Source organism: Bos indicus, chromosome 14 (genome assembly GCF_029378745.1).
Source record: "Bos indicus isolate NIAB-ARS_2022 breed Sahiwal x Tharparkar chromosome 14, NIAB-ARS_B.indTharparkar_mat_pri_1.0, whole genome shotgun sequence".
NCBI lineage: Eukaryota > Metazoa > Chordata > Mammalia > Artiodactyla > Bovidae > Bos > Bos indicus.
In genome coordinates this window covers 32,033,361-32,047,874 of record NC_091773.1, presented here as the reverse complement: position 1 = coordinate 32,047,874, position 14,514 = coordinate 32,033,361, and the positions used below count along the sequence as shown (strand labels likewise).

At 40.4% G+C, this 14,514-nt stretch overlaps 1 protein-coding gene and 1 long non-coding RNA gene across 5 annotated transcripts in view; one reads left to right on the top strand and one right to left on the bottom strand.

The window, feature by feature from the left end:
- The window catches only part of CPA6 (carboxypeptidase A6), a 297,362-nt gene that overhangs the window by 119,156 nt on the left and 163,692 nt on the right, over window positions 1–14,514 (top strand). The window contains exon 2 of the mRNA XM_070802635.1: window positions 13,443–13,518. Within this exon, the coding sequence (XP_070658736.1) occupies window positions 13,443–13,518 (76 nt within the window). The remainder of the gene's footprint in view (window positions 1–13,442; window positions 13,519–14,514) is intronic.
- LOC139186908 (uncharacterized) overlaps window positions 1–14,514 on the bottom strand; it is a 314,423-nt gene that overhangs the window by 138,753 nt on the left and 161,156 nt on the right. The gene's annotated exons all lie outside the window — the stretch shown is intronic.

Sequence of the window (14,514 nt, the reverse complement as noted above, 5' to 3'; positions counted from 1 at the left end):
TTATCCAATGCCTGATAGGATCTCAAATATAGCATGTCCAGAAAGAAAAAGGAGCTTGATCTTTCCACCAAACCTGCCTCTGGTCTTCTCAGTCTCAGCTAATGGCCAAAACGTAGTGGTCGTCTGTGATTGTTCTCTAATTCTGCTTTGGTTATATATAAACTCAGCAGTGAGTTCTGTGGTCTCTACCTCTAGTCTAACCTGGATCTAGCCTCTCTCTCTCCCTTTGTAAGCCAATTCTGTCCTTCTTGTTTAGTCACTAAGTCCTGTCTGACTCTTTGCGACCCCATGGACTGCAGCACACCAGGTTTCCCTGTCCTTCACCATCTCCTCGAGCTTGCTCAAACTCATGTCCATTGAGTCAGTGATGCCATCCAACCATCTCATCCTCTGTCACCCCCTTCTCCTCCTGCCTTCAATCTTTCTTAGCATCAGGGTCTTTTCCAAAGAGTCAGCTCTTTGCATCAGGTGGCCAAAGTATTGGAGCTGCAGCTTCAGCTTCAGTCCTTCCAATGAGTATTCAGGTTTGCATTCCTTTAGGATTGACTGGTTTGATCTCCTTGCTGTCTAAGGGACTCTCAAGAGTCTTTTTCAATACCACAGTTCAAAAGCATCAGTATTCTTTGGTGTGCAGCCTTCTTTATGATGCAACCCTCGCATATGTACATGAGTACTGGAAAAACCATTGCTTTGACTATACAGACCTTGTCTGCAACGTGACGTCTCTGCTTTTTAATACACAAAGTTTGTCATAGCTTTTTTTTTCCAAGGAGCAGGCGTCTTTTAATTTCATGGCTATAGCCACCTTGGGACTTGCATGGATAGATACCTGTTGAATGAATGGTTTGTTCTCTGTTGTGGTAAAAGTTTTCTCTGATTGAGTCCTATTCAATATCACAAGAACTTGTCAAATAATTATTTGACAATAATACACAGAAGTCCTTGAGACATAATAAAGATAATATTTTACTGTAAAAAAAAAAAGAACTTCATGGTAGGGTTACATTTCATTGCTTTTTCCCTCTCCAACCTGTGCTAATAAGAGAGCAGGGAATTTTCAAACCACACAATGGAAGCCAATTTCAGAAATTTAAAAGCAGTTTACACAAAGCCAATTTCAATTCAGCAAATATTTCTTGATCAGCCATTACATATGAGATGTCAGGGTAGGCATTCAACCTCTTGAGAAATTGTCTGCTACAAAGTGAAGTACAAGAGTAAGGCTTTTGAAGATTATGTTTTTCTTTTCTCTCTCGGGAAAATAACTGTAGCAACAACAAAAAGAAGGTCGTCACTTCTGCCTAATGTTGATCCAAGAGTGAAGTCTAAATGTTCATGTTCTAGGCAAACTGCCACAGGGAGCTTCTTCATGTTCTGAGTACTTTATATTGCAACTATAAACTATGACCAAAGAAGGGAGACTCCATTTAGCTCTCTTGAGTATTCTCTGCCAAGTTGCCTCTTATTTATTGCTTTTTAATGAAATTTTTCATGTGCATCAAAACACAATCTTTCAACAAGGGAAATACAGCTCTGAGACCTCTCTAATATAGAATCTACATGTGAACATTAATTTTTCTAGATGGGATTACTTAATAGACTTCTTTGTCCTTGGGCATGAGGGGTTTTTTTTGTTGTTGTTCAATAAGTGAACAGCCTATTATTCATTCTTCCACAAGATACAAGCTTTCAGAAAATTCAGCAAATATTTTAAACTGTCCTATTTTTCTTGCAAATGAAAGATGAGTCTTAGCTATTGAGTATATCTCCCCTTTTGAAAACACACACAGTTTTTTTAAGCTGCCATCAAAATTAAACGGGTGTTTTAGAGAACGGTATTCAGGGAGGAAAGAAAGAATATCAATATGTGTTTTCCCACATGTGAAATATGTTGTTTACTATTGTGTGCATGTTAAGTCACTTCAGTTGTGTCTGATTCTATGTGACTCTCTGTAGCCAACCAGGCTCCTCTGTCCATGGGGATTCTCCAGGCAAGAATACTGGAGGGGGATGCCATGCCCTCCTCCAGGGGATATTCCCGCAGGGATCAAACCCAAGTCATACGGCTCCTGCATTGGCAGATGGGTTCTTTACCACTAGCGCCACCTGTTTACAGTTCAGTTCGGTTCAGCTGCTCAGTCGTGTCCAACTCTTTGCCACCCCATGGACCGTAGCACACCAGGTCTCCCTGTCCATCGCCAACCCCTGGAGCCTAGTCAAACTCATGTCCATCACGTTGGTGATGCCACCCAACCATCTCATCCTCTGTTGTCCCCTTCTCTTCCTGCCTTCAATCTTTCCCAGCATCAGGGTCTTTTCTAATGAGTCAGTTCTTCGCATGAGGTGGTCAACATATTGGAGTTTCAGCTTCAGCATCAGTCCTTCCAGTGAATTTTCAGGACCAATTTCCTTTAGAATGGACTGGTTGTATCTCCTTGCAGTCCAAGGGACTCTCAAGAGTCTTTTCCAACACCACAGTTCAAAAGCATCAATTCTTCAGTGCTCAGCTTTCTTTACAGTCCAACTCTCACATCCATACATGACTACATAGCTTTGACTAGATGGACCTTTGTTGGTAAAGTCAAGTCTCTGCTTTTTAATATCCTGTCTAGGTTGGTCATAGCTTCTTCCAGGGAGCAAGTGTCTTTTCATTTCATGGCTGCAGTCACCATCTGCAGTGATTTTGGAGTGCCCAAAAATAAAGTCTGTCACTGTTGACATTGTTTTGCCATCTATTTTTCCTGAAGTGATGGGACCAGATGCCATGATCTAAGTTTTCTGAATGTTGAGTTTTAAGCCAACTTTTTCACTCTCCTCTTTCACTTTCATCAAGAGGCTCTTTAGTTCCTCTTCACTTTCTGCCATAAGGGTGGTGTCATCTACATATCTGAGGTTATTGATATGTCTCCCGGCAATCTTGATTTCAGCCTGTCCTTCCTCCAGCCCAGCATTTCTCATAATGTACTCTGCATAGAAGTTAAATAAGCAGGGTGACAATATACAGCCTTGACGTACTCCTTTTTCTATTTGGAACCAGTCTGTTGTTCCATGTCCAGTTCTAACTGTTGCTTCCTGACCTGCATACAGATTTCTCAAGAGGCAGGTCAAGTGGTCTGGTATTCCCATCTCTTTAAGAATTTTCCACAGTTTGTGGTGATCCACACAGTCAAAGGATTTGGCATAGTCAATAAAGGAAAAGTAGGTGTTTTTCTGGAAATTTCTTGCTTTTTTGATGATCCAACGGATGTTGGCAATTCAATCTCTGGTTCCTCTGCCTTTTCTAAATCCAGCCTGAACATCTGGAAGTTCATGGTTCACATACTGTTGAAGCCTAGCTTGGAGAATTGTGAGCATTACTTTGCTAGTGTGTGAGATGAGTGTTTACTGTTAAATAACATTAAATGTAATTATTCCATTGGTTTTCCTTATATAATTCTTACAAAGAGCCATAAGTAAAATCACTGTTATTGTGCAGCATGCTTTTGGTTACAAGCAGATGACTCAAACTGGCCTACAGAATAAAGAAAAATGTTACACTATAAATTTTACGCTATATAACAGGAAGTCCGGAGGCAGAACAAGCTTGAAAGTTGGTTGATTCTCTAAGATCATTAAAGACCTGGGTTTTCTGTCTCTCTATCCAATGGTCCAAAGAATCTGATTCACCCCAAAGTTCACTCTCTTCTTAATTATGCTGCCACGGCAAGCAGGGTTACACATTGTTTATGCCCAACAACAGAATGGATCTTATTTTCCCTTAAACCTTGGAATATCAGTCCTTCCCGTAAACCTGATTGAGTCCATTTATAGCACGTGGCCATCTCCAGACCTCCAGACTAACAAAAGCTGCAAGGGATATCCAAGCTCTAATTGGCTGACAAGACTCATTCCTGATATGGGGATGGGGGTGTTTATCTGAGCAAGTCAGTTCTGTTAGGGTTTAAAGAGGGGAAATAGATTTAGGAGGGGCAATCAAAAACATCCACTACACTCATCTTATCTAATACCTTGTGAAGGGCCACATTAGAAGCCCTTTTCCACATCTGGTAAATTGCCTTTATTAAAAAACTGAACATGGGTAGCTTGTACCAATAAAGAAGCCATTACTACAAGACTATGAAATTTTCCCTCTTCATTATATATAAATCATGGTTGTAGAAAATAATGAGACTATCCATATGTGTGTTTCAGATGCCAATGAGAAGAGAGGAAATAGTCCCAAACAGAGAAACTGATCAATGATTAGATTCAAATACATGTGAAAATGTTAAGAAATAAAAACACTACCAATAACCAAAGAAAGTTAAAAATACACACAACTAAGTCATGGGTTGCTTCTGATACTTACAGTGAAACACACTTGGAAAAGCAACCTATTTCAGCCCTTTAAGTTTGAAAGGGTGAGAAAAATATTTTTCTGTAGAGGTAATAATAGTAGCTACTATGCACTGACGGAGAAAACAATGGCACCCCACTCCAGTACTCTTGCCTGGAAAACCCCATGAACAGAGGAGCCTGGTAGGCTGCAGTCCATGGGGTCACTAAGAGTCAGGCACAACTGAGCGACTTCACTTTCACTTTCACTTTCACTTTCATGCATTGGAGTAGGAAATGGCAACCCACTCCAGTGTTCTTGCCTGGAGATCCCCAGGGACGGGGGAGCCTGATGGGGAGTCGGACACGACTGAAGCGACTTAGCAGCAGCAGCTATGCACTGAAAGGCTGTGAGAAGTTAGGTGTTTCTCAGACAGGTGTTTCTCTCCAGGACTATGAGTATAAGCCCATCATGGTAGGAACTGTTGTATCCATAGCACCCAGCACTGTGCCTGGCATATGCTATGCTGTCACTTCAGTCATGTCCGACTCTGTGTGACCCCAGAGATGGCAGCCCACCAGGCTCCCCGTCCCTGGGATTCTCCAGGCAAGAGTACTGGAGTGGGGTGCCATTGCCTTCTCCGGCCTGGCATATAACATAACTTTTAAAAAGTGTGGTCAAATGAAATTTTACAACCACAGTTGTAAAAGATGCATGTACCGCAGTGTCACTGCAGCACTATTCACAGTAGCCAGGGTGTGGAAGCAACCCAGATGTCCATCAACAGATGAGTGCATAAAGAAGTTGCAGTATGTGTGTGTGTGTATATATATATATATACACACACACACACACACAATGGAATATTACTCAGCCATAAAAAGAAATGAATTTGAGTCGGTTCTGTTGAGGTGGATGAACCTAGAGTCTGTTATACAAATATCATATATTAACACATATATATGGAAGCTAGAAGAATGGTACTGATGACCCTATTTGCAGGTCAGCAGTAGAGATGCAGACATAGAGAACAGACTTGTAGACACAGTCGGGGAAGGAGAGGCTGGGAGGAATCAAGAAAGGAACTTTGAGACATATACCTTACCACATATCCTTGAAATGGATAGCCAGTGGGAATTTGCTTATAACACAGGGAGCTCAGCCTGGCACGCTGTGGAAACCTAGAGGTGGGGGAGGGAGGTTCAAGAGGGAGGGGATATATGAATACCCATGGCTGATTCATGCTGATGTAATGCAGAAACCAGCACAACATTGTAAAGCAATTATCCTCCAATTAAAAATAAATAATTTTTTTAAAAAGAAAAAAGAAAAATTCTCACAAAAACCTTATGTGACAAAATTTTAGTGTTTCCCCAATTAAGGATCAGGTATTGTTGGCTCTAAATGTTTATACAGCTTGGTCAAGTGGAGAAGCCCAGATTGGAATCCAACCTTAGTCTTTTTTCTTCCCTGAATGAGAGGGAACTGGATCAGAAAAGATAAATTCAGTGACTTAGAGACAGGAATGAAAAACTGAATTACTGGAGTTTGTGTTCTTAATACTGGTGCATTTATTAGGTTTAGAAAAGACATGTTCCAGATACATCAGATGATAGAAGTTTATCATGCTTGCTAAGTCACTTCAATCATGCCCAGCTCTTTGCAACCCTATGGACTGTAGCCCGCCAGGCTCCTCTGTCCATGGGATTCTCCAGGCAAACAAGAAACTGGAGTGGGTGGCCCTGCCGTCCTCCAGGGGATCTGCCCGACCAGGGATCGAACCTGTGGCTCTTATGTCTCCTGCACTGGCAGGCGGGTTCTTTAACACTAGTGCCACCGGGGAAGCCCAGAAGTTTATCATAAGGAAACACAAAAGGAGGGGAACTGCTTCTAACACAGGTCCTGAAACCAAATGATCATCATGAAGGGCTGTGTCCGGAGCTTCCTGCTTGATGACTTTGGTCACTCGGCAGTTCTGAGTCCAGTGCCCTGCTCCAGACCCTGCAAGCTAACTGATCCTCTGTTCTCTAGGTCTCAAGCTCAAACTCCCCATGACAGGATCTGACTGTGTCAGCTGATCACCTGTTGCCACTGGCGGTAGAGGGAGCCCAGCTGGGCAGGACTCACTTGTCATTCCACACTACCATCCACAGACTGTCTTTAAGTTAGGTGTCAAGTTAGGTATGGTCCCCAGGGAAGCAGTTACCAAGAAAAAGACAGCTGGAAGGGAGACTGCAGACAGGTCACACATTCTGAGGCCCCCCGAAGGCCTGCTTCAAGCCGTTTCTTCTTGAGAAACTTATTCATTCTTCCGCTCAACAGATTAGGACAGGAGAGAATATGAAGGAAGGATGCGTGAGGAACTCTCAAAGTATTAATACTAGATAAAGTGGGAAAATGCCAAAATGTAATAATAATATCAAACATCTATAATATCTGACTATGCTGCTTCTGCTGCTAAGTTGCTTCAGTTGTATCCGACTCTGTGTGACCCCATAGACAGCAGCCCACCAGGCTCCCCTGTCCCTGGGATTCTCCAGGCAAGAACACTGGAGTGGGTTGCCATTTCCTTCTCCAATGCATGAAAGTGAAAAGTGAAAGTGAAGTCGCTTAGTCGTATCCGACTCTTAGTGAGCCCATGGACTGCAGCCTACCAGGCTCCTCCGTCCATGGGATTTTTCAGGCAAGAGTACAGGAGTGGGTTGCCATTGCCTTCTCCGATATCTGACTATATGTCAGGTATTACTCTAAGCACTTGACTTGAATGCTCCTTTAACCCTACTCATTGAGTAGCCCATGAATTAAGTGCAATTCTCCCCAATCCACTGAGAGAAGGACTGAGACACAGAGAAGTTAAGAACCTTGCCTAAGGCCACACAGGTGATGTTGGCAACTTGCCCTCAGAGTGCATGATGCTACTGCCCTATCAGTTAGTGGATAACTGAGCTTTGGAGAAAGAAAAAAAGAGAAAACTTACAGGTGCCAAACATTTGAGGGAAAAGAAAAACCAAAGCTGAAATGGAAAGAAAAACTGATGCATTGTAGTCTGGGAGTCAGGACTTTGAAATGGGGCCCTCAAACTGAGGATGGGGTTCTAATGCCAGCAGTGGGACAGGAATGGGGTTCTAGAAGCAAGTGTGTATAAAGCAGATAACCTCAAAGCATCTAGAAAAACTTTCCACTCAGCTGGAAGAAATTGAGGAAGGTTTTGGTCTCCTAGGGAAGTGGGTATGAGAGGTACCTCTGTAATATTTTGATTTTTATAAACATGGATTCATATACTAGCTCTGTTAACTTACAAGGAAATGTAGAGTTTGATGTAAGCATTAATTGTGAAAGGTCATGCCAGGAAACAGAGGAAAAATCTGGAGCTTCACATCTGTGTCTTTCAAAAAGAGGCTGAGGAAAAGGACTCTCAAATCATCCATTTGTTGTTGTTTAGTTGCTAAGTCATGTCTAACTCTTTTGTGACCCTATGGGTTGTAACCCACCAGGCTCCTCTGCCGGTGGGATTCTCCAGGCAAGAATACTGGAGTGGGTTGCCATTTCCTTCTCCAGGGGATCTTCCTGACCCCAGGATTAAACCCTGCATCTCCTGCATTGTCAGGCAGATTCTTTACCACTGAGCCACCTGGGAAGTCCCAAATTGACATAAACAGATGTTCTTCTATAGTTGTGGTGTGATCAAGGCATAGCAATGACTACGGCAGGCACTGAACTCAAACAATATACTCTTTGTTATTTTGCTTTGTGACAAAAGTCAGAGAAAGACAAATGCTATATGTTTTCACTTCTGTGCCTGTGCGCCTAGTTGCCCAGTCATGTCTGACTCTTTGTGACCCCATGGATTGAAGCCCACCAGGCTACTCTGTCCATGGGGATTCTTCTGGCAAGAACACTGGAATGGGTTGCCATCCGCTCTCTCCAGGGGATCTTTCTGACCCAGGGATCAAACCTGGGTCTCCTGCATTGCAACTTGTAGGAGACTTATATGTGTGACTTAAAACAAGTGAAGTGAAAGTGAAGTCGCTCAGTTGTGTCCAACTCTTTGCGACCCGTGGACTGTACCCCACCAGGCTCCTCCATCCATGGGATTCTCCAAACAACAAGACCAGTGAACAAATGAAACAGAAATAGACTCATAGATACAGAGAACAAGCTAGTGGTTATAAATGAGAGAGGTGGGGCAGAGGGGAGAAGCAAGTGAAGGGGTTTAAAAAAGACTTCTAGTTATAAATGGGTCACAGAGATACACAACACAGGGAAGACAGTCGATATTCTGTAACTTTGGTGTGTCATCTATATAAAAAATTGAATCGCTATGTTGTGCACCTGAAAATAATATAATGTAAGTCAACCATACTTCAAAAAATTTTAAATGTATATATAATTAAACTTAATTTTAAAATATAATGAAAAGGCAACTAGAAGTTCATCCCCCACTCCTGCAACAAGGACCCTGACACCCAGACTGATGGTAACAAGTTTGAGATGGGAATCTCTTTCTGAATTCTCTTCTCTAAGATTATATTCTCACTAGACATTTTTAAAATTTTTTATTAAAATGTAGTTGATTTACAATATTGTATTAGTTTCAGGTGTATAGTGAAGTGATTTAGTTATGCACATACACGCATTTTTTATATTCTCTTCCATTAAAGGTTACTGCAAGACATTGAGTGAAAGTCACTCAGTGTCATCTGACTCTTTGAGACCCCATTGGCTATACAGTCCATGGAATTCTCCAGGCAAGAATGCTGGAGTGCGTAGCCTATCACTTCTCCAGGGGATCTTCCCAGCCCAGGGATCAAACCCAGGTCTCCCACATTGCATGTGGGTTCTTTACCAGCCAAATCACAAGGGAAGCCCAAGACGTTGAGTATCTTGTGCTTGATGGCAGGTCCTTGTTGGTTATCTATTTTACATATTATAGTGTGTAGATGTTAATCCCAATCTTCTAATTTATCCCACCCTTTTCCCCTTTGGTAATCATAAATCTGTTCTCTGTGTCTGTGAGTCTATTTCTGTTTTGTAAATTAGTTCATTTGTATCCTTTTTTTTGGATTCTGCATATAAGCAGTATATTTGTCTTTCTGTTTGGCTTCACTTAGTATCTCATTAAACATTCAGTAATAGTTTCTTTTTAATTAATTTTTAATCAAAAGATAATTGCTTTACAATGTTGTATGGGTTTCTGTCATACATCAACATGAATCAGCCATAGTTATACATATGTCCCCTCCCTCTTGAACCTCCCTCCCACCTCCCAACCCATCCCACCCCTCTAGGTTATAATAGTTTTTAAATCAATTAAGTTTATTTATTCTTATTCATATGGTTGCTATGGTTCATAAGGGCTTCCTAGGTGGTGCTAGTGGTAAAGAACCTGTCTGCCAATGCAGGAGACATAAGAGACGCAGGTTCACTCCCTGGGGTCAGGAAGATCCCCTGGAGGAGGGCATAGTATACATTCCAGTATTCTTGCCTGGAGAATCCTATGGACTGAGGAACCTGGTGGGCTACAGTCCACAGGGTTGTGAAGAGTTGGACACAACTGAAGCAATTTAGCATGCACGCATGGTACATAAGAATTAGTCATCAAATTTACAACCAGACTTGATGCTAACATTACAAAAAAACCTCATTTGCCCTGTAAGACAAAGGGACAGAACATCAGTATAGCATTAGTGAATGCATACTAATAAATATTGGGAGATTACTTACCTGTTGTCTATACTACATCCTTAAACTGTAATTAAAAACATCTGTGCAATCTCTCTGGAAACTTTATATAGGCTGAGTTAGAAATCTCTGACTTACAAGTGCCCATATGTATGTGTAGCTGGTTGCCCACTCATGCTTCTAACCTTAACCCGCATTCAGACCTTTGATTCTCTCATTTTAATCCCAAGGGGCCTTAAAATGATGTTGCCACCTAGTGGTTGAAAAAAAAACTGATACATTATAAAGGATTGGGAAAATCTGGAGAAGGGAAGGGCAACCTACTCCAGTATTCTTGCCTGGAGAATCCCATGGGTAGAGGAGCCTGGCAGCTACAGTCCATGGGGTCACAAAGTCAGACATGACTGAGACACTAACACTTTCACTTTATGAAGGAAGCCTCGGTTCATCTTCTCTGATAGTTGTGCACAGCTAGTTTTCCTAATTTCAGTAGCTACTTGACTTCCTGAAACTTTCCTGTTTGTGGTCCTGAATTTTTGTTTTGCAGGTTTTGTTTAGTTGCTAAGTCATGTCTGAGTCTTTGCAACCCCATGGACTGCAGCACACACAGGCTCTCCTGCCCTTCACTATCTCTCAGAGTTTGCTCAAACTCATGTCCATTGAGTTGGTGATGCTATCTAACCATCTCATCCTCTGCTGCTCCCTTCTTTTTTTGCTTTCAGTCTTTCCCAGCATCAGGGTCTTTTCCAATGAGAAGCTCTTTGTCAGATGGCCAGAGTATTGGAACTTCAGCTTCAGCATCCGTCCTTCCAATGAATATTTAGGGTTGATTTCCTTTAGGATTGACTGGTTTGATCTCCTTGCAGTCCAAGAATTATTGTTTACCACTTTGAAAAAGACTAGCTAACGGATCTAGGGAGAATAAGCTTTCTGTTTGGTAAAACAAATGGGGCACTTGGGAGGCACTGGTCTTACATGCTGAATAAAGAGCTGTTGGGTTTTGGTTACTGGCTAGTTACCAATATAATTTATGAGCTTACAAAAAAGTATGACATTTCATGGGCTTTGCGAAATAGCTTTCCTTATTCTCTGTTCTTTGATAAGTAATCAAATGGTAATAAACACATTTCTCAAGTCACACCTGAAAATTTCTACAAGCTGAGATGAAGTGGAGTTCTTGTGGTAAAAATGACAAAACTGGGTTTGAACAATCACTTTCAGGGTTAGTAATCCCAGGGGTGGTCCCCTTTTATCCTGTACTCACAGAGGAGGAACCAATTGCCAGGTTGAATTATCCATCATCTTAAAAAAAAAAAAAAAAAAACTTCCCATGGCTGTAAAACAGCTACAGATTGCTTTCTTTGCACTCTTGAGGAGCTGACACGGCCCCAGATGGAGGTGTTTTTCAGCAACCTGTCAAGCGATCCATCCCTCAAAAAACAACTGTATCATCCATTGGAGTTGTTCTTTGCCAAGAATTATATTGGGTCAGGTGGGAGAGGCCAGGATATGATGAATCCAGAAAAAACAAAGGTCAGAGAAATGTATAATAGAAAAAAAAAAATGAAAGAAAAGGTGTAATTGCATTTAAATTCCAAAGGTCATATTCGAAGTTTTTTTTTTTATAGTGACTTGATTTTTTTTCCCCTTTCCTTCTACTTTTTTATTCTTTCCAGGAAAATGGACTTTATGACACAGGTATCAAGAGGTTGTTCTGTATGATGTTTTTGAGGCATACAAAAGCAAAAGCTACAAAACCATATTGAGTAGGAGTGTGTACAACATGCTAAATTATCACTCAGCAAGCCAGGGGTCTTTTAACTCATAGGCCTAAGGAAGGTATAACAGGGTCATTTGAAAGCATAAAGTAAAAATTATGGGAAATGGACACACAGCCTTAAAGAATGACTGTCCCACAAATCCAAAGTCTCCCTTGGGCTCTGATGTCCTCCATATTCATCTTAACTTAGTCTTTGAGACTGCAATTCATCTAAGTGGTAAAACCATGGAAAAGCTCATAAATTCCATCCTTCTTCTGATACAACTTTGAGGCTGGAGAGAGAAGCTGTGGCTGAACTGCTAGAGTTTTTGTTTTGTGCTTTATATATGTGGTATTGATAACATTCTATTTTGTCTGCAGTCATTGTAAAATGCCATTGAAGATGATGGAAAATACTCATTCTTCTTATACTTCATTTTTCCTTACATTTCCTCTGGAAGCCAATTATTCTCAATGATCTCCTTTATACCAATCTGCTAATAAATATTTAGTAAGTTTCTACTCCATGAAAAACTCATTGAACAGTTGTGGGTTTTTTACTATGATAAATTAATTTTTTTATTGAAGTGTAGTTGATTTACAGTGTGTTAGTTTCAGGTGTACAGCACAGTCATTTGGTTATACATGTATAGTTGTGATTATTATATACTAGCGCTGTGCTTCTCAAGCTCATCATGACAAAATTAGAAAGTGATAATACATGTCTGGCACACCTGGGGGAAAAGTACCACTGCAGAGAGCTCTCTGGTGGAAAGCATGACACCTCTATTCTTCCTAGGCAATTCAGAATCTGTGTAGACTGTTCAGATGTAATTTTAACCGTGGAAAATTTTTAATGGCTGTAAAAATTAATTTTAAGTTTTTATCACTTTCAAAGTGTTGCATAACAAACCATAATGGAAAATAATATGAAAAAGAAAAATATATATACATATATATATATAACTGAATGACAGCTGTACACCAGAAACCAACACAACATTGTACATTAACTATACATCAATAATTTTAAAAAATAAAAATTAAATAACAAAAATTTTATAGCCATTGGTATTTAATGGCCACAAACAATGGGGGCAGGGGGTTCCCTCCAGTTTGGTCTCTCATACCAGTTGGTAAGCTGTGTACTCAAGAAATAAGGTGTCCCTTAGAGGTGGGCTTATCTTTATGTTCTCAATGGGGGAAGAATCCAAATCAGAAATGTTCCACTGTGTATGGATGTCATGGGTCCTCTTATCAAAAGTCACGTTCCTTTTCAGCATAAAGTTAAAAATTTTAAGTAGGCTTTGTTGCTTTTTTTTTTTTTCCTGTCATCGGGAATTTTCCTTCTCAGTGTCTGCTCTGAGATATCACGGAAGTTCTTGTCCTGTTGCCACTGTCACTGTTTTTTTTTTACCTGTCTCTGCTTGAGTGTAAATTTGTAATCTTCAAAAACTGATGAAAAAATAAATTAATAGTTTTAAGACAGAGGGGAAAAAAAGATGAAAACTATCACAGAGTACCAAGAATGCAATAAAATTCCTATAGGCCAGTCTAATATTTTGCTGTTTTTTCTAAATGCAAAGGCAGTTTAAAAAAAAAAAAATATATATATATATATATAGAAATGGCTGTATCTTTATTTTTAAAGGGTATACCTCACCATTTTTTTCCCCTTTATTATAGTGATAAGGTGATAAGACTTACTCCCAATACAGAAGAGGAAGCGTTTGTACTGAAGAAAATATGCCACCAACTGAAGGTAAGCAAGTGTCCACTCATTTGTCATTATGCTCGTATGTGTTTACAAGGCTTTGCTGACTGAGGTTGAATCACTGGACTCATGGGAAAAAATCACTGGACTCTTAGCCATGGGGAAAAAATGCTAAGAGCTAACCTGGAAGTGCCTTGAACGTACAGTTAAGGTTACTCCAAATTGTATATATCTGACCAGTTTTCTATTTACCAGTCTATTTTCCATCTCCCTTAGTAGAATGTAAGCTTCATGAGAGAGCTTGTCTATTTTTGTTTGTTGCTCTGTTCTCAATGAGTGTCTTGAACATTAGAAGCTCAGTAAGGTTTTCTTAACGAATGAGAGAATTTAGTTAGTAATTTTCCAGAGCTTCGCTTCTCCTCCTTGAAATCTTCTTGCTGATTATGTAGACACTTTCCTTCTAATTAAAACTTCAAGCAGACGTGAGCGGAGGAAAATAAGCTAGAAACTCAAGTTAATTAATTTTGCTATGTTTCAGTGAGTCTGATAAGAGGATTCTGTTGGTAAAGGTTGAATGACTTTGATTATTCAATCTTTGATGAATTCTATGGATTTTAGAGTTAGAGGATTTCTCATCTCCCTATTACTATATATAATTCAGTGTTAACTTTAGCTAAAAGGTTATGATGAGAAATGGGGTTGATGGTCTCTTTTCCAAGCCTACAAAGCACAGAAGCATCCCATAAAGTTTGTGGTGCTCTAGCTTCATTTTAATGGAAAGCAAAGCGTATTTACCAGGGCAGCTCATTAACCTCAGTGTGGGATAGACAAACAAGTGTCCTAGGACTGGCATACAGTTCTACCTGGAGATGGTGTTAGGGGGATGACAGAGGAAGGATGAATTCGGTAGCTTCTGGAGATATGTATAATTATCAGATTTGGGGTGTTTTATTTTTGGTTTGATGTTTCTCTTTGCCGTCTTCCCTTCAGATACTGACTTTATTTGCAAAGGAAGTTTATTTGAACTTTTATTGATTGCTTGCT